General features: G+C 40.7%; 2 protein-coding genes across 4 annotated transcripts in view; one reads left to right on the top strand and one right to left on the bottom strand.

The window, feature by feature from the left end:
- akt3a (v-akt murine thymoma viral oncogene homolog 3a) overlaps positions 1 to 4,187 on the top strand; it is a 49,578-nt gene extending 45,391 nt beyond the window's left edge. For all 3 annotated transcript variants that reach the window (XM_044045409.1, XM_044045412.1, XM_044045411.1), the window contains 3 exons: positions 413 to 500; positions 1,145 to 1,247; positions 1,992 to 4,187. In XM_044045409.1, coding sequence (XP_043901344.1) covers positions 413 to 500; positions 1,145 to 1,247; positions 1,992 to 2,077 — 277 coding nt within the window. In that variant the 3' untranslated portion in view covers positions 2,078 to 4,187. The remainder of the gene's footprint in view (positions 1 to 412; positions 501 to 1,144; positions 1,248 to 1,991) is intronic.
- Positions 4,188 to 7,166: 2,979 nt separating this feature from the next.
- The window catches only part of sdccag8 (SHH signaling and ciliogenesis regulator sdccag8), a 41,483-nt gene continuing 29,638 nt past the window's right edge, over positions 7,167 to 19,011 (bottom strand). Inside the window, exons 17-18 of the mRNA XM_044045405.1 lie at positions 8,195 to 8,321; positions 7,167 to 7,914 (exon numbers count right to left, since the gene is read on the bottom strand). Of these exons, the coding sequence (XP_043901340.1) occupies positions 7,879 to 7,914; positions 8,195 to 8,321 (163 nt within the window). The 3' untranslated portion in view covers positions 7,167 to 7,878. The remainder of the gene's footprint in view (positions 7,915 to 8,194; positions 8,322 to 19,011) is intronic.

Genomic DNA, 19,011 nt, shown 5'->3' with positions numbered 1-19,011 from the left:
TCCATTAAAGCTGCATAAGTACATGTACATGTAAAAGTCTCATTCTGAGGGTACAACAACCAACCAACAGTTTTGTTGAGGAGCTGATTTATACTCACGCATCCCTTCAAAGAACCTATGTAGCCTTTTTTTGTTTTGCATCAAAACGCAAAGGATGTGTAGTTTGTCCATTGTGGGCCAGTGTAAACACACAGTGGTCCAAAATGTAAATATAATTATATCATTTTATTTATTTTTAATTTTTTCAATTTTCTGCCAAATTAAAATAATTTCACCTACATTTTACACAATGGACCTTTAACAAACACTTAAACAAACATCATGCTTATAAAAGCATTTTAAAATTTGTACTCACATTAAATGCTTTCTCCTCTCCTCTCCTCTCCTCTCTCCTCTCCCCTCTCTTCTCTAGGCTCGGTGGAGGACCAGAGGACGCTAAAGAAATAATGAGACACAGTTATTTCTCCGGTGTTGACTGGCAGGATGTCTATGATAAAAAGGTATTAATCATCATCATCATCACCATTTATTTTTCACTTTGCCACTGTTTTAGTGAAGTCATAATAACTATTATTATATGTTGTAGCTATTCAATCCCAGCGTTTGCATAAACTGCCGTGCATTTTAGTCGAATTTGTGTTACCAAGCATCACAAAGCTTATACAGCACACTGTAAATTTCCTTCACCCAGTTTGGTGGAGAATATTCCCTGTGGATTACTTTAAAGGAAAGCTTAGACAAGCTGCAACTGCCTGAATAAACGTAGAGATACTTTACACTGCTTGAATTTGATGTATTTTATTTTATTTGACTACAAATGATGTTAAATTGTGTTCATTATTTTTTCCATACTTTTATGCCTTTTTACTGTAAGCTCTGTGAGGTGCTTTCTCCATAATTTCCTGTATGAAAAGGGCAATTCAAGTCGAGTTTATTGTCTTGTCATGTTGTTTCTTCTATTGGAAGTTCAACTTCTATGCCTGAATTTGTCTGAAATAAAAAGACTATAAATCATCAGTTGTTTGTGCTACAGCTTTGCATCCGTCACAAAAAAAGGACCTGGAAACAGCAGCCGTAGTCAGGTCAGGTTTTACTGAACCTTAATCTCTCCTCTCTCTGTTTCCTCCTCACCTCTTTGGTCCAGCTCGTCCCTCCGTTCAAGCCTCAGGTGACGTCGGAGACAGACACCAGATACTTTGACGAGGAGTTCACAGCCCAGACCATCACAATCACTCCACCAGAGAAATGTGAGTCCCTGCCCATGTCTCCGTCTCACACGTGTTCCCCTCAAACATATGCCCCGCGTTTAAAACTCGACAAAATCTCACTTTCCAGGATTTACAGAGCTGTAAATATTCTGCGTGAAAGAGACGAATATAGAAATAAACAGATTGACAGAAAAAAGAAAAGTTCCTCCTCTGGTTTGGACCGAGTGAGTTTCTCAAGTGCTCAAGAGTTAAATCATTAATATGATGTAAAACATAAATGTACTGTACAGTATGTGTTTGTGTTTATAAACTGAAATCACTTCTGTTGATAAAATATTTAGCTGCAAGTGAAAATAGTGGATAGTTTTACTTACTGCGATACCTGCGGTTTTATTTTATCCATTACTGATTTCCTGTGTTTCTTCTTCTTGAATTAACTGGGGAATAAACACAGGCAGAGTTAACTGTCTGTTTATTCAAGTGTGTGCATAATGGTCCTCAGGGCACATGTGGCTCTTCACAGCCTTTTTACATACAGATCCCACCATTTGAAAAACGTCCCACACTGAATTATGCATGAGAGGAACCGACTACAGTGTAAGGTTCCACTTGTTTCGAAAGTCATGTGTGAGTTAGAATCAGAATTGCGTCGTGTTTGATCTTAGTACAGAAAAGTACAAACACAGTGTTTTATCACGTCGAAGCATAGTTTGGGATTATACCATCAGCAATTTGGAGATTAATGGTTTGTTTCTTTCCTTCCTCCCTCCCTCCCTCCCTCAGTTGATGAGGATGGGATGGACTGTCTAGACAACGAGAGAAGGCCGCACTTCCCACAGTTCTCCTACTCAGCCAGTGGGCGGGAATGAACGGTCCATCGCGATGACATCATCACAGCTGGTCTCTGAGGTCATCAGTGTGGGACAATAAAACAAAACAAAACAAACCCACAGCTTTGGACCGACCCAGAACAACATTGCAACATTGACGTGAAGGATTTTGCCCCCCTCCTCCTCCTCTCTTTTTCACCTCTCCAGTTCTTCTCTCTCTCTCTCTCTCTTATTTATTTATGTATTTATTTATTTATCTATCTCTCTTTAAAAAGAAACCTCCAGGCTAAATTACGCGTCAGCGCTGCACTGCATCCCCAGGTGATCCGAGCTGTGGTTGCGATCACTTACTGTGTAATGTCCCTTTAACAGGAGCGTCACCGCTGGCCTGCTGTGCTTTGATGACGGCGGCGCAAACCAAACTCAACAGAGTTCAACAAACAGCCGCCGTTTTGTGTGCTCCAGCTTTTTAAAGTCATTCAAACCCAAACTGCCAGCTCTGGTTGTACCTGGGGCTTCTCCGCAAACACGTTCAGACTCGGCGAGACGCTCCAGTCTGATTTCAATCCTCACGTAAACTAGTCTGTGATTGATCGAGGCCGCCTGGCATTTTAACAAAAACAGTCGTCATCAGTGAGCAGAACCACACACACACCTCATGTTGTCGAGCAGGATTTGACTCAGGTTTTGCTCAGTGCAATTTATTATTATCGTTGCTGCTATTTCAACTACTACTACTACTACTACTACTACTACTACAGGTACTACTACTGCTTAGTCTACTACCATAAAACTTCTAAAACCCGGTGCTACACTTATAGCTTAAAGCTGCAGGTCATTATACAAGCAACACATGAAGCACATGTGTCAGTGTGTCAGTGCAGATGTTGTCATGTTTCCTAAGGTACAGCTGCTACACATCAACAACCCCTTAGATGAAGATGAAGTTTGTGTGCGTGTGTGTGTGTGTGAGGTACTCTCATGTTAAGGGTTTGCGTCTCAAAGCACAGCATTTCAGGAGGATGAAGCGCCTAAACCATGAGCTTTACTACATTACCCACAATGCAGTGCAACAACATCCATCAAAGCATAGGAGAAAAAAATGAGATGGCTTAAAAAAAAAAACCCTCGCCCCCAAATTCTTTCTTTCTTTCTTGCTTTTCTTTTGGTCGTTTCCCTGCTGCAGGTCCCTCCTGAGTTTCCGTCTCCTCTGTCACTAAAGGGAAAACTAAGTGGAAGTGGTACTTTGCGTCGGTGATGGAAAGCTTTACTGTGACATAATTGTTCTTGTGGCTTTGGGAACCACACGGCTTGTACCTCTCTCCGTCTCTGTCACTGTGCAGGAAAAGGTCAACTGCAGCAGGACCGGATTCACCACAGAGTGAATGGGAGTGCGAGTGTACAGGTGAACAGCTCCATGAATGATACAATATGAGATATTTATAATGTGATAATTTATGACCCATCGATGAGTAACGTTACTGTTCATCTTCTGTTTCTTTTTCCTGAGTTTTTTTTTTTTTTTTTAAGAAGGATTTTAAAGAAAATATGGGTTAACACCAATCACAGCAAGAGGCTATAACATATATTTGTTCTATTTATTGTTCAACTCATCAGTTTTATATTTAACTTTTTCTATTGTTATAACATTATTCTAGAAAAAAAAAAGAAAAACATTATTACATAGGGCTGAGAGAAGAAAAAAAATGGCTAAAGAATGTAGGAGGGAAAGCAGATCGCCTTCCTGCTCCATCGTTTATTTAAATGTTTTTGTGTTGTTTTGTGACCAAAATGTGATGGGACACGTCAAAGACAGAGGATTGTTTAGGGAAATGATAAGAACTTATTTATGAAATTTTTTTAACTCGTTCAAAAACGAATGTCCTCCATATTTAAAGGTCCAGTGTGTGACTATGAGACTACAAATTATAACAAAGAGTGAAAACAACGCCACCACTGTATGTAGTGAATGGACAAGTCTTCCAGGTTTCCTCCTGAAGCCAAATATAAAGTGGAAGTTTGTTGAATGTCCATCAGGGAGCGACTCCCTTGGTTGCAAAGAGGAGTCGTGAAGTGTTTGAATGGAAATCTTTGGGAAAATCTTTGAGCCTCCTTCTCAAGTAATCGGAATAAAACAGTCGATCCTGGTCTTCCTGGTCTGGCGCTATCACGTGTCTGATCCACGTAAAACGTGACATATTTCCGTTTTGTTACTGCTGTGTTTTCATTCCAAAAAAAAGGAATAATAAACAAACAGGAAAATTACAGGTGCAGATGAGGAGGGAAATGATGTGGAATAGTGGACAGCGATGTTTACGACGGAAGCAGATGTCACGCTTCTTTTTCTACTTCTACTTTCGGAGAATTTGAATCGCTTAATTTGATTTTGCGTCCATTCCATTCCTTTCTAAATGAATACTTTTTGCACGTGTTGTAAACACAGCTCTTGTAATTATAACGTCAGCAAACGTTTTCCTAAACAGTTCCAATCACTAGTTTCCGGTCTTCTTCAAGAGCAACATCTTAAAATGCCCCCCAGTGTTGACAACTGGTCACATGGTCTGAACTTCAACGATATCCAGGCTTCAAACGGTAGTTCATATTTCTATGGGTGAGGTCACGACAGGTCAGGGAACTACGGTGGCCTTCCCACACCAAAAGTTGTTTACATATAAGTTTATCTGTTCTAACTAATGTGAAAATATCCATCATATTTACATATATGTATATATATATGTATATATATCCTTTTTCACCTCCTTTTATAAGGTACGAAAACCAAAACAAGCACTTACATGAACATGCGTATGAGTCATATTTTCAATTTCAAAAAATTTGCTTCTACGTGTTACACAGTGGATCTTTAATCTTAGTGCAGGTGTGTGTGTGTGTGTGGTTCAAGTTCACAGAAGGGAGAAGAGGAAGTGGAGCCGAGAGAAAACAAGTGCAGAGCAGATGTCTGAATGTAAAGCATTAAGGACGGGAAAAAGAAAGATTTAAGACTGTAAGTGTGTTAAGAAAGGCCAGAGGAGAAAGTGTTCGAGGAGAGTTACAAGAGTGTGTTTTTTGGGGAGCAGTTGAGATGAGTCTCTCCTCTGTCTTTCAACGTGTCCTCTCATTCCTGTTTGTCTGCGGTCATCTTTGTCGTCATGTCTTCCAGTCTGACCAAGATTTTCAAATCCAAGCCAGGTTAGCCTTGTGGTTTAGCTTCGTATAAAAGAAAAAAATAAGAAAAATAATAATAATAAAAAAAAAACTTGACATCGAGCACTTAACAGAAAAAAAACAAATGTGAGGAAATATATTTTTAAAAATCGGAAAAACCTCAACAGCGTCACGCGGAAGACGTCTCCGACAATATCCGGACGACATGAATCATGAGGAGAGCGCAAGGGCACGCGCTCCTGTGAGAGAGACAACTGCATTCCAGTATATTTATTTGAATGTTTTTATTATCATCGGCGATAACTTGAATTTATTTCTGTTTAATTTATCTGATGTTTTGTTCTGGATGTTAGCAGTGAGAGGATGAAGTCGTGTTTGAGTGCAGTTTAACTCTTCGGAGACCCTGTTCTAAAATAAATGCCTCCCCCTTTTTTTCTTTCTTTACAGAGAACTCTTATACGACATGTTGCCTGTTTTCCTGCTGCTTTTACTCTTGCACATCCATTAAATTGCTATTCGATAGCAGAAAGTATAAGAGGACGGCGCTGGCCTGCGTGCTGTAGCGCTCCTCTGTCCGCACCACCAGGCCTGAGTCAAGTGGCTCTTAGAACTCTTATGAAAAATACTTTTCTGTGATCAATGACTGTCTGGCACAGCTGAAGCAACGGAAAAAAAAGTTCAAAATAAGTACAAATCACACCCAGCTGGCAGCCTCCACAGGCTCAGGCTAACGCGCCCAAGTATTTGGAAGGATTTCAGCTTTGATTTGACCCAGGTCTGCGAGCGACTGAGGAGTTCTCGCTGTATGTGCGCGCTTATCGCCAAATTCATTAGACACCAGAGTTCATAAAAATGCCGCTTTGTATCTTTGGCCACAGACAGCACTTTCCACATCCACTTTTTGTATGATTCTGCTCTGCTTTAAAGGAAGACTGCTTTTCTTTTTAGCTTTTTTATGTTTGTAAGAAAAAGACACATTTTTAAAGCACATCTCCACTCCACATAATATATACCACTGATCGCTTTGATGCTGCTTTGATGTTTAGAGTCGCTGAGACCTGGGTGATTGTGTCCCACGTGCCAGAGACAAGACATTGCTGTCCCTGCGTAGAGTGCTGGGAATAAAGCTCAGTGGGATTCTTTTTTTTTTTTGAAGGAAACTGATCAGTGTGTTTACACTGGAATTCACAGAGCTCTGAATACAGCACCACTCCTTCCTGTTTGGCACTTAATATCAAACAGTCCTTTATCAAACCAAGTTGACTTAGTGGCTGATTCAAAGGTCAGAGACCAGGAACACTTAAGTGGAGAAAGAAGAGCTGAGTGATCCTCTTCATACATGTGGGCGTGCACTAAAGTATGAAGCAGTTGTGGGCATTTGTCAAATTATTCAACTTGACTCATTCCCACCAAACGGAGGTTTGTTAAACTGGATGAAGGGATTCAGTTTGAGCCTCCTCACAGCTTCACTGGTGTCCCTCCACCACTGGCGTGAATCATCAATGCGTGGCGCACTTCTGACGGCGTCCACTCTTAAAAGCTGCTGCTGCTGCTGCTGCTGCTGCTGCTGTTTGTACTCTCCATCTATCACACAACACATCTGACTTCAAGAGTGTTTGGATATTATGTAAAAATCCTTTCAAAGACCTTCGCTGTTCTGAGCTGATTGAGTCCGTTGTTAATGAAGCAGCGGCATCGGCCAAAAAAAACAAAACCACTCTGCACTGCCTGGTTTTTAATGCAGATAAGAAAAACAGCTCCAGTGTTTGGAAGGATTTCTGAAAGTGTTTGACCTCATGTCTGCGACAGAATCCCTCCCTCCTCTCTCTCTCTCTCTCTCTCTGCTACTCGTCTACTATCATCATGTTATTAACATGAGCAAGCATGAGATGCATTCATTTATAAACAGCAAACAAGAAGAAAACAAACAAAAACAAGAAAAAAAACAGCCAACGTACAAATATTAGAAAGTGTAACCGTTTTAATTTCATGTCCGTGTCCATCTAAACTGTAGCTTTACAGCTGTGTGAGACATTTGCTGGACAGCGACCAGCTGTTCGCAGAGCGGGCCGTGTTCCCATGATGCACTGCAACAGAGGTTGACTCTGGGACGGTGTCGCGGGGGGGGGGGATGGGGGGAACTTTGTACATCCAGAAAGATTCACAGAGAAAGGCAGATCAAACAGCCTTTTATTCTGTCAGGATACAGCGCTGCTGCCACTGAGGCCGCCGTCGTGTGAAAAAACTCAATACCATCAACGTGAAGCTGTTTTTTACCCTGTACATCCTGAGTATTTTTACACATAAAATGTATATGATAGGGATGCACATTATTTTCCTTCTTACAGACGGCTTCAATAAAGCACTATGTCAATCTGCAGCAACGCTGTCGACTCTTTGTCTTACTTTTCGTGGCCTTTTTTTTCCAGCTCAATTAATATGAAAAAATAAACCAAATAAGAAATATGAAGATTTAAGGCTCAAATTAAATACTTGTTATAATGAAAAGGCTGTTATTTGATTTTATTCTACTATTAAAACTATTTAAGTGCAACTATCCACTAACATCAAGTGAAAAAATAAGATATCAAACACACAGTGCACATACTGTAGTTTCTGTGTTTCTTCACCTGCAGAAGAGAAAGGGGGAGATGAAGAGGAGGCAGACGGGACACTCATGTGGCCGTATGGACTTTTCTCATGTGTGGGAGCTAGAAAAACAAACACAGAGTGTAAAACTGACATGTCAGCGTCAAACAGGCTGAACATCACGAGAGATGAGTCAGGACAGAATACACACGACGCATGTTTTTCTCAGCAGAACGAGAACCTGAGTCACGAGGAGACAAAAGTCTTCTCAGTGATTTTAATTTAGCAAAGTGACAACTATAACATGGTCCCGCGGGAGGGGAGAAGACGGCATCAGAAATGTATTTAATGACAGCACAGTGAGTCACACACTCCTCTGTGTTTGTGTGTGTGTGTGTTTACCTCCGAGCGTAGGTTCTGCAGCTCCTGAGTGAGTGTGTTTCTCTCGTGTATCAGCTGGTTCTGTTTGGCCAGCAGCTCACACACTTGCTGGGCGCTGCTGTGACAGGAACGGTCCAACTGCTGCAGCCTGCAACACACACGCACACATGCACACACACTTACTCACAAAAGAAGTCAAACGTAAACACTGAAAGTGCGCTGGAGGCACGCAGAGTGTGATGAACACGCAGGACTATAGGATCAAATATTTCCTTCCAAATTACTTATTTCTAGTGCACGTTGTCATTAAGTACAAATATTTAACATGTCGTAAAAAAAAAATAAACATAGGATATAAACAAAGCACATAAACTGCTGATAACAATCCACACAAATACAACGACTGAGGAGGAACTTTTAATTTAAAAGTGTTTGAATATTGGAAGCTTAATTGCTGAAAATAAAACATTTTTAATTATTAATTTGTACCTTCACAGCCCACCAGGGGGCTGCGGGCCACACTTCACTGGTCTAGATGGAGTGTGTGTGTGTGCATGGTCAGGTTTTAGCGTTATGGTGTATGAATAGTGTGTGTTTCGAGGGGCGGGGATGAGATACTTCCCATCAGGAGCCCGTTATTTCATTCTCCATCCATCCATCTATTCATTCAGTCATCTCGTCTATGAACTCATTCACACACAAAAACACACTCATCTCTCTCTCTTCCTCTAACACGTGCACACATTTCACTCACACAGAAACACAGCACGATGTCACACTTGGCTAAAATGGCTTAGAAATAACTGCATGTAAACAGCAGATCGATACAACCTGGGACCAAAGAGACAAGAAGAAAAGAGCCAGGACAATGGTGGACATTCTTTAAGACAAGTTTCTGATTGTCCAGGGAAAAATCACACTTAAAGCCACATGACAAAAGGCACAATTAGTAAGTTATCAATAACTTTTTTCCACCGTTAGAAAGCATTTTCTGGCTGGAAACTGACGTTTGTAAACTGCTGCATCAAAGTCCATTAAAATATTCAGCATTTTTAGCTCCTGTGTGTCCCCACGAGCTGCTGGTTTACTGCTGCCTTGCTTGGTAACTTTGTGCCACTTTGGTAAAATCCAAATAAAGGGTTTCAAACACAGAAGTCACAAAACAACATGTTTGCACTCACAGATGGAGGCAGCAGTGGATCAAATCCATGAAAAGAGAGGTTTACAAAGTGACAGGAGTGTCTGTGGTTAAGTTGCTAAAATCTCGCTTGCTCCCATGGTTTCAGTGAGGCGGGAGTATAAATTCCAGGCTGTTCCAGGTGACGACTAACATGGAAACATAAGCTCTGACTTTGTGTCACTAACTTATACACCTGCACTTCAAAAAACCTGTTAAATGACTTTAAACACGGTGGAACATGTGTGGCGCGAGATGACAGTTCACAGACGCTCAGTCTGACTGGGATTATCTGCTTATCAGCGCTAACATGAAAGCAAAATCCATAAATCTGTTAGATATATATAAAAAAAAAAACATTACAAAGAAAAACTGCTTTGCAAACTTCTACACTATGTGTCGACATCAAATTACAGTGAGTGTAATCGCTGGCTGTTTCAACAGGTTCAGAGGGAAGGATGTGTGGGATAAAGAGGAGGAGGATGGAGGATGAGAGAGTTGTGGCTCGGGGCAGAGGGAGACACAGAGAGGTAGCTGGGGGGCAGACAGATGCCCCTGCCCTGCTGGTCATGTTGGCAGTGTCGGGGGCTGCCTGTGTGTGACAGACGGGGGGAGGCAAACATCCCAACTCTACACAATCTGCTCCCCCCCTCCACATTGTCCTCACTCTGCCCTGTACTGCTTAGACCTCAGGGTCTAATCCCTTTTTTTTCTTCCTTCCTTCCTTCCTCCACCATCATCATCATCAAGTGCCTCAGCATGAGTTTTCATAACCATGAGCTCCATCCTCTCTCAGCCACAGTCGGCCTGGACGCTTTATCTCAGACCCAGAGGCTCAGTCCGGTCCTGAGGCTGAGAGCGACACCCCCCCCATAAATACTTTTTTTAAAAGAAGAGAGTAAATATTGCAGTTAGTGAGTAAAATGTATAATTTGCAGTTAAAATGCTGATTCAAAAGCTTCTATGTGTAAAGGAGCTGAGAGGTGACACTTCCTGTCGTTATAAAGTGGACATTCACAGTTCACCACTTTTTTGTGTCCAATACCGACATTGAAATCAAAAACTTGAGTATCTACTGAGACCATTAGACTGTTTATGAACTATGAAGCTGTTAACAACACATTTGTTAACAGCTTCATTTCAAAGACATAATTCTCCAACTGTGCAACAAATATTGTTCTCCACGACAAAAATGGTTTTGCTGATTTTTATTTACGTTTTTACAGTCTGTGCATAGGGAAATATGTGATATATAGGATTTTTGGATTGTATCGGATTCTACATTTTTATCCGTCCGATATCCAATCCAGTGATTATGACCAGTATCGGACCGATACTGAGGGTGTGCTGACTTCCTGCAAAACCAAACACAGTTGATGTTTGAAGGCACACGAGATACTTAATTGCAACAGAGTTGGAAAAGCTTTGCTGTGAGAGAAAAGGAGAGAGAAAGAGAGTGGAAGAGTCACAGTGAACAGACGGAAGATCGACAAAGAAAACTCAGTTAAGTCTCTAAAAACAATGCTGTTTGAGAGGAGAAAAAACACTGCAGGGAAAAACTACTGGAGGAGATGGTGTTGTTTGAGTCACCAAATTAATTTGCTCATTTTTTTTCACAGCTTCTTACTTATTATCTATATATAGTAACACATGCACACAAACGATGATTCACCCATTTAATATACTATTCAAAACAGGGACAAACATGATCGGTTACTGAGGCTATGTGTAATACAGTAAAAAAGATACAAAACTACTTTATCTACTTTATTTATCTACTCCAACAACCTAACGCGCTACATCTTGAAGTTGCGCCTCTAAAGGTGAAGATGCTGTAAACCTCACAGAAGTGGTGAGATTTACCAGGCTCTTTGAATGCATCTCATTAGCTGCTCCCATTATTTCAACATGCTGTGAAACTCTCAGGCAGTTAAGACGTTAAGAATATTTGACCAATAAAACTATCAATATTTGAATAGCATTTCTGCAAGAAATCTGCTCATCCTTCATTCAAAATAATATTAGGGTCCTGGTGGATATTCTGAATGCTGGGTTGTCTTCAGCAAACCTGATACACGCACGCACGTAAACACACACACACAGAAAATATACTTACTACTGCAAGTGAAGACACAGACAGACAGATTAAGTGCAGGAGCTAATAGGTGTATGTACACACACACACACACACACACACACACACACAGTGGAAGACCTAAAGGTCAGAAATGGAGCTTGTTAAAGTTTGATGAGGAACGTGTTGTTGACTGAAAGCCTTCAGCTCCACACAACCAAACTAACCCTTTAACACCTAAGCCTCAAAATGTCCGTCTGGATTTTATTGCTTATTATAACCATAAAAGGGCTAGAAATTATTTTGTGCTTTTGTCCATTTATCCAAAATAACCTTCAGAATCTGGCAGTTTTTTTTACTGCATGTTAAAAAGGTGTGTTAACAATTTAAAATGAAGAAAAAAAACACTGTGACACACTCGGTGTTAAAGGGTTAATCTGACTTTGATATTCATACTTTGTGATAAATGTGACAGTGCCGACGATATTTATTCACTAACTGATGCTTATATGACAGATATCGACCTGCTACAGCAATGAAAACAGAATTCACTAAATCTTTAAGTATTCATGGTCTGATCCATAGTGACCTCATAAGGATAAATCAACTCTCTAAGGTGAGTTTGTCCGGCCGACCATAAAGAGAGAGAAAGAGAATGATTTAAAATCAAAGCAGCAGAGAGAGACATACTGTAATGACTGCGCTCTAGTCAGTGTTGTTGTTGTTATAAAGTCAGTAATCCTGGAGTCCCAGTCACCAAAGACAACCAAGCTGAGTGTCCTAAATCTGAGTCGAGTTAGAGTTTAAGTCGACATCACTGACAGAATTGTTACTCATTCATTGTTTCTCTACTGTGTCATAGGAGTTGAATGTTAAGTCCTTATACAATAAGCATACAATTCAGCTTTCTTTAGGCATATCGACACTCTCAACACAATAATGGTACATAAATACAACACTATTTTGGTACTGTATTCCAAATGAATATGCCATATTATGAAAGATTAATTAAGCAAAAACAAGGACCTGATCTTGAACTTTTGAGCCCGAATCAATAACAAAATGAGTCACAAGTTCTGATTTTCACGTCCTGGACATGAATACTACAACAGTCTGTAGTAAAACAAGAATACTGACTGATCTCACGGTTACATGTTTCAAACATCTGTCTAATGCAGCCACATAAAAAAAGACAGGCATCTATCACCACAGGTTAAAATTTAAAATAAATAATGACATGCCTTCATAAAATGCTATTTTAATATGTGTTGTATCTGAGTAAAACTAGTCCTTTTTTTTAAAAACAACAACAGTTTTTTGTCCTTTTTTTAATTTCCAGAAACTGAAGCATGATGCAGTGAAATATCACATGTACTTCTAGATTCAGAGTGAAACAGGTAGAAAGGGTCAGCAGGGTCTCAGGCAGAGCAGTGTGACACAGTGAGCTCAGCACAGGTCAGTCAGTGAGGTCGTGGCTTGAGAGGTTTAAAGCAGCCGGAGGTTGTTAAGCTGCAGGTTTGTGTAATGTAGAAACTAAAGCTTTGACCCTGACAAACCCTGACTTCCTCTCTCACATCCTATCTCACCTTGCTTACCCCACTTCAGTGGTGTGGGTGTGTGTGTGTGTGTGTGTGTGTGTGTGTGTGTGTGTGTGTGTGTGTGTGTGTGTGTGTGTGTGTGTGTGAGAGAGAGAGAGAGAGAGAGAGGGTGAGAGAGATTAGAGTAGCACTCCTTACTGCAGCCAAGGCAAAAAAAATCCAATAACTGGCCTCTATCAAGTGGTGCATTCATTAATTAGGGTTTAATATGGCTTAATGCTCAGGCACTGCCCTAAACACACACACCTGCCTCTGCCCACAGCATGGTACTAGTGAGGAGAGGAAGGAAGTTTGGATTGGACTGATGGGCAGACTGATAAAGAGTCAGATAAGTGGATGTAGGTGAGGAGGATGTACAGTTGATAGAAAACGAGGGTTGACAGTTTGTGGTGTCGGTGACATTCTGCTAGTGCAGAAATGAAGAAACAAAGAGGCTGAAGGCTCCACTTCCCACCCACTGACCCAGTGAAAGGACACCACCTACTGGATCCCAGTGTTAACACACATTTTCTCAATTATGCATTAAAAAAACTACCTGAAACGGAGAGAGTGTCCTGTGTTTTCCTTCTCCAGCAGACATAATAAACACGAGTTTTGCTGGGAGGCAGTTTGCAGTAATTTCCCCCGACAGCCCGATAATCAAACTCTGCTCACAGTCTGCACCTCCACCGCAGCTCTCTCCATTGACTGCTGCTACTGAGGAGATTAATTACAAGGCACACACATCCACACCGCTACCTCTCTGTGGTGTACATCAGTCATAGCCCAAAGCTAGTGTCTCTAAACTGTTGCCAGTGTATATGTGTATTGTGTGTTTGCATATTTATTTACAGGTGGAAGCATTTTCTCCTAAAAGGAGAGCGCTAACGGCATGTTAGGAAAACATAGAAAGAGTAACGGAAAAGGGAGGATCAGCTCTGTCAGCCAAAGCCCCATATGAACATGTTATTTATGTATTTATTTATATTTAAACCAATCCAAATGAAACGTTGGTACAAATGACTAAATTAGCCAGTGTGCAATGCTGAGTGTGTTGCTTTTTAATCTAAATGTACTATATATGACCACAGAAGCTATACCTTTTGACCCTGTCAGTTCTTGTGGTGACTGTCACAGTTACTTTTCTTCAGAGCTGCTATTATAACAGCATACCAGTGGTCAAAAAGAACACAATGATAACAAGTATTTTCTCTATTGCTGCAATCAGTTTTAATGATAATCATGATATAATATTATGATAACACGTTTACCAAAATGTTGTCGAAAATATAAAATATAATGAAATGTGTTATTTCTGCAATGTTCTCACTCCCCACAGCCTTAAGTGTTAGATGTTTTTTTTTTTTTGTAAGAGGAACCAGACACTGATAAGTTAGCCTGACATTTCTCAAATGACCAAACTATTTTAACACTTGACTATTTGAAGATGCGGCTTCACCAACAACTTATTTGACACAATTGCTCCTTATGAAAATAGCAGATTCATTCTGAAAAGGCTTCCTGACGAATGTAAGACCAATTTTCTGACCAATGACAATTTGGTCAGACTATCGAAAAACCACCGATCGACCGGTCGCACAGAAGACTGCGGCCCTTTGTGTTGCCCTGTCACAAACAGGAAGAAATTATTAATTCAATTATAAATAACTAAATCAATTCATTAAATAAGTCCTTTATCAGTCCTGCAGGGGAAATTCCTTCTCTGCATTTAACCCATCCTCCCCTAGAAACCTTCCTGGAATTAGGAGCAGAGGGGCGGCCACTGAGCAGCGCCCGGGGAGGAACGGGGGGGTTGGGTACCTTGCTCAGGGTTAGCGCAGCCCTTTTTGACCTGGTGGGGACTCAAACCAGCAACCCTCCATTTATAAGCCAAGTCCCTTTTCCACTTGGCCAGAGACATGAACATTTAATGTCAAACAAAACGCAACAACTCTGACTTAAAGATAATGGAAAAAATCGTCACTATAAACACTAACATTGGACTAAGTGAAATTGTGTACATGACCGCGTGTGTGTGCGTAGCATACACGGGGCCTAGGGTGTGTAGAATCCAGGCAGACGGCCTTGGCTTCCCTGGTTACAACAACACTGCCAGGGGCATGAAGGCTACAGCTGCCACACTCACACTCTCACACACACACACACAAAACCATATTTCGCCCAATCCAAGGCCCAACCCAGCGCTCTAGCTAAATCTTGGCTAGAACACAGCTACACTCAAGAATGTGTGTGTGTGTGTGTGTGTGTGTGCCTGAAGGCCATACGCCCTCTTCCTCTCTCTACCAACCTGTCATGCCAGTTGTTGCTCTTGCTAACATGCACATTTGGCATAGAAACACGATTGGTGACACTGTGTGTCGTGATCGGGATGAGAGCGACACATGTTCCCCAACTCTTGTTTGGTTTTCTTTTCATTTTGTTGTTTCATCTATCCGTGTCCCTGTTAACTGTTGTGTCCACAGACTGGACTGTGTGATCACTTCCAGAAATCAAACTGTTTTTATGCAGGGAGAGCAAAAAAGAAAAAACGTGTGGTTTTTAACTCAGCGAGCAGCTCACAGTTATACTTTTCTGATTTGCTGCTGTTTTTGGGGTTTAGTTTAAATATCAGAGAGTGAATATTGTTTTTGCTTCCACAACTTTTAACATTTAATCTTTCACTCTCTGACTTTTTCCTTCACTACGATGATTATATTTTTATTTCTAGTTTGTTACTATCTTGTCCATTTGAGTTTTGGTGTTCAGATGTTTTATTGTGAAGCACTTTTTTTTAATTATCCATAATTAATTGATTCGGCTCCATAAATGTGAAGCTGATTTATGTCAGTGAAAATGTCTATAATGACATTTATTCTTTTAAAGAACATAAACCTTTAGGACTTAAGGACTATACCAATGTTTTTTAATGATTGACTGTTTTGGAATGTTGTCGATTTGTGAAATCTTTAGTGGTGTAAATTAAATGAAATTGATTTAAGAATATACTGGATGTATTCGAAGGATCTTTACCACTTATATACATGCTTTTCACACCAGTATCATGGAAATAAAGTGCAAATTAAAAAAAAACATTTGAAACATATGTTCCATTGACCTTTAAATGTGTAAATGATACCTTTAACAAGACGGCTAATTAATGGATTTCTCAAATTAGCTCAACACACAGCTGCAAGTTGTTTCCCTACAAACAGAGGTCATGATCTGAAACCTTTAAAAAAAAAAACAAAAAAAAACTGACTTTACATTTGGTGATTTCTTTGATGTAAATTGGTTTTTGACACCTTTGGATTTTTTTTTGTTAACAGGTTATTTTCATCCAGAAGTTTCACACCATCTTTGTACATCTTTTCCTCCGTCTGGATGAGAGAAAAAATGAATGACTAAAAGGTGACACATGGAGAGAATTGCTCCAAATATAAACCCAAAGACTAGAAAACTTAAAAAAAGTTAACCAACACTGGGTTTCTGAATTCTGCAGAGACCAATGTTGATTCATCTTTTTTTTTAGTTTTATTAAAGCTGAACTGGAAAGTGTTTAGTAAGGATAAATATAAATATCTCCATTCCCTGACTTTAAAAAACAAAGCTGTAAACAGCTCTGAACGAGCACTGCTGGTTTCAGTGCTGCTGCAGGCTGTTATATCATCTATTCAATGTCAAAAGTGTTTGGTGCTGTGAGGAGCGGGACTTTTTATTTATTTATTTGTTTTATTTATGAGTATGCTGATTGAGCGTTTGCTTTCCTGGCATCTAAGTGTTTCAGCTGTTATTACTTTTGCCATTTTTTCCTAAAGAAGGTGCAGGTGTTTGTTCGCGACTTTTCTAGTTGTAGTTTTATGAAGTAGTGTTAGCGAGTGTCACTGACTGGGGCTTGAGATGTGATGCTTTGCACAGTTAACGCTCCAGCTTGCAAGCCTCTGGCAACAGCCTGACATCTGAGCTGCAAATCTGTGCGTCTCTCTCTCTCTGTGCATCTGTGTGTGTGTGTGTGTGTATGATAGAGCTGTAAAGCCACCGTTTGACAATGCTCTTTCAGCAGGCCGCCCTGCATTCGCTCCCGGCTGCTGAAGCCAGCTGGGTAATGCAGCGACAGAGACGATTAGAAGAGTAGGACAGGAAGATAAAGGAGGAGCGAGGACGACTGATCAGTGCCACCCTGAGGTAAGAACGTCAACGTGAGAGGAGAAAAAAGAAAAGAAAAAAAAGATGAGAATCATGTATGAACTGTGATTCAAAACGACTTCACTAATTCCTACACTGTGCATGCATTAATGCTACTAAAGATAATAAACATGAATGGTCACATTTTCCCACAGTATCTCTCTTGTCAGAATATTCAGAAAATGTATTCAAGATTGTGTGTTGCAGAGAGTGAACAGTAGCAGCTTAGAATAAAAAAGAGATAACTTCAACTCATCAAAAATGTATGATATCCTTTACTGCAATTCCACTGCAACAACTTCAAGGAAACCCAACATAATAAAGTCAATGGGCTGTTGTTTGGTGAAAAATATAAACGCTGGATTTTTTAAAAATGGATAAAAGAGTGAATAAGTAAAAATAGCAGTAAAATGTGAATCATAAAGCGGTGGCAGCAGTGATTTTATTAATTATTTGTGGGACGTGATTGTGTAACGCAGCAGGATTAAATGTGGAAAAGCTGCAGCTCACACTGGGCTTTCTTCATCATCGTCCCTGTGTCTGGTTTTGCCACATCTTTCTTTTTTTGATCATCTCTCAGAGATCACGCACACAGCAACACATTACATGCACAAGAATGAACATTCCTGCGCGCGCACGCACGCACGCACACACACACACACACACAAATGAAGGCTGTCCTTTTACCTCTTCCCTGCCAACTTAATTTGCAAATGAAAAGTTTTGCGAGGAGCGCCCTTTTACTTCTGGGGCATGGCAGTACACTGAGTGTTTAAGGGTGGGGGGGGGTAAGGGGAAAGAAGAGGGTTCAACAGAGGGTGTGTGTGTGTGAGTTTTTGTGTGGCAGGAGCCCAGATGAAGCAGCCCTCGCCCAGGGCTTGCTGTTCGCCTGCGGTAGCGGCAAGCCTGTTTCCATCTTCCCCAGCCCGCCGTGACCATTTGTTCCATTAACCAATCTCCTGGAGCCTGGTGCAAAATCACACACACATCCCCACCATCGCACACACACACACACACATCCACAGACATACATACTTCAACAACTGCTTGCACAGCTCAGGCTACACATGGCCCTCTATCCCTTCTCTATCCTTCACTCCCTCCTCTGCAGTTGCTCAGATGCAATCACCATCTTTCTCCATGGAAGCCATATGGCCCAGTGAAGCCTGTGGATCTACAGGCACATCTGCGTATATGTTGCTGCTCTCCTTAAAGGGTGCACAGTGAGCTGTGAGCTCATATAAACCCTCACACATACGTATCATACACACACACACACTCTGCTGTCACGTACAGTATAAGCAAGCATTGGTGTTATGTTGGTTTGTCATACATGTGTGTGTCTGTGTGAGGGAGACTGTGTATGTGACCTAAGCGTGTACATGAGTAGTGATAATTGGTGAAACAGCCTGCGAACAGCTGCAGGGTGAGGAAAGGTTGTGTGGTGTTTGGTACTGAACGCTGAGGAGAGGAGAGGAAAAGAGGGGAAAGGGTCGTAGAGAGAGATAAGAAAGGGAACGGAGAGGGTGAGAGGGCAGGGGCACTTAGGTTTTGAAAAACTGGATGTAAATCAGGAACATAAAACATTGTCTAACATAAAGCATTTTTTTATACATTTCCTCAAAAATCTGATTTAGTTTTTTTCTTAATGTAGCCCATCAGTTAATATTCTCCTCTTTTAATAATATAATTGCACTGAGAACTGTTGTTGCAAGACAGATATTAATATTAATCTAAATTTCATTAAGAATAAAACAAAATAAACCATTATAATCTTCATTAGCTTTACAAATATCATTTGTCTTTACAGACATGGTCTCACCACAAT

Source organism: Solea senegalensis, linkage group LG15, assembly GCF_019176455.1.
Source record: "Solea senegalensis isolate Sse05_10M linkage group LG15, IFAPA_SoseM_1, whole genome shotgun sequence".
NCBI lineage: Eukaryota > Metazoa > Chordata > Actinopteri > Pleuronectiformes > Soleidae > Solea > Solea senegalensis.
Note: the sequence above shows the minus strand (reverse complement) of the source record. Positions and strands in the feature narration are given on the sequence as shown.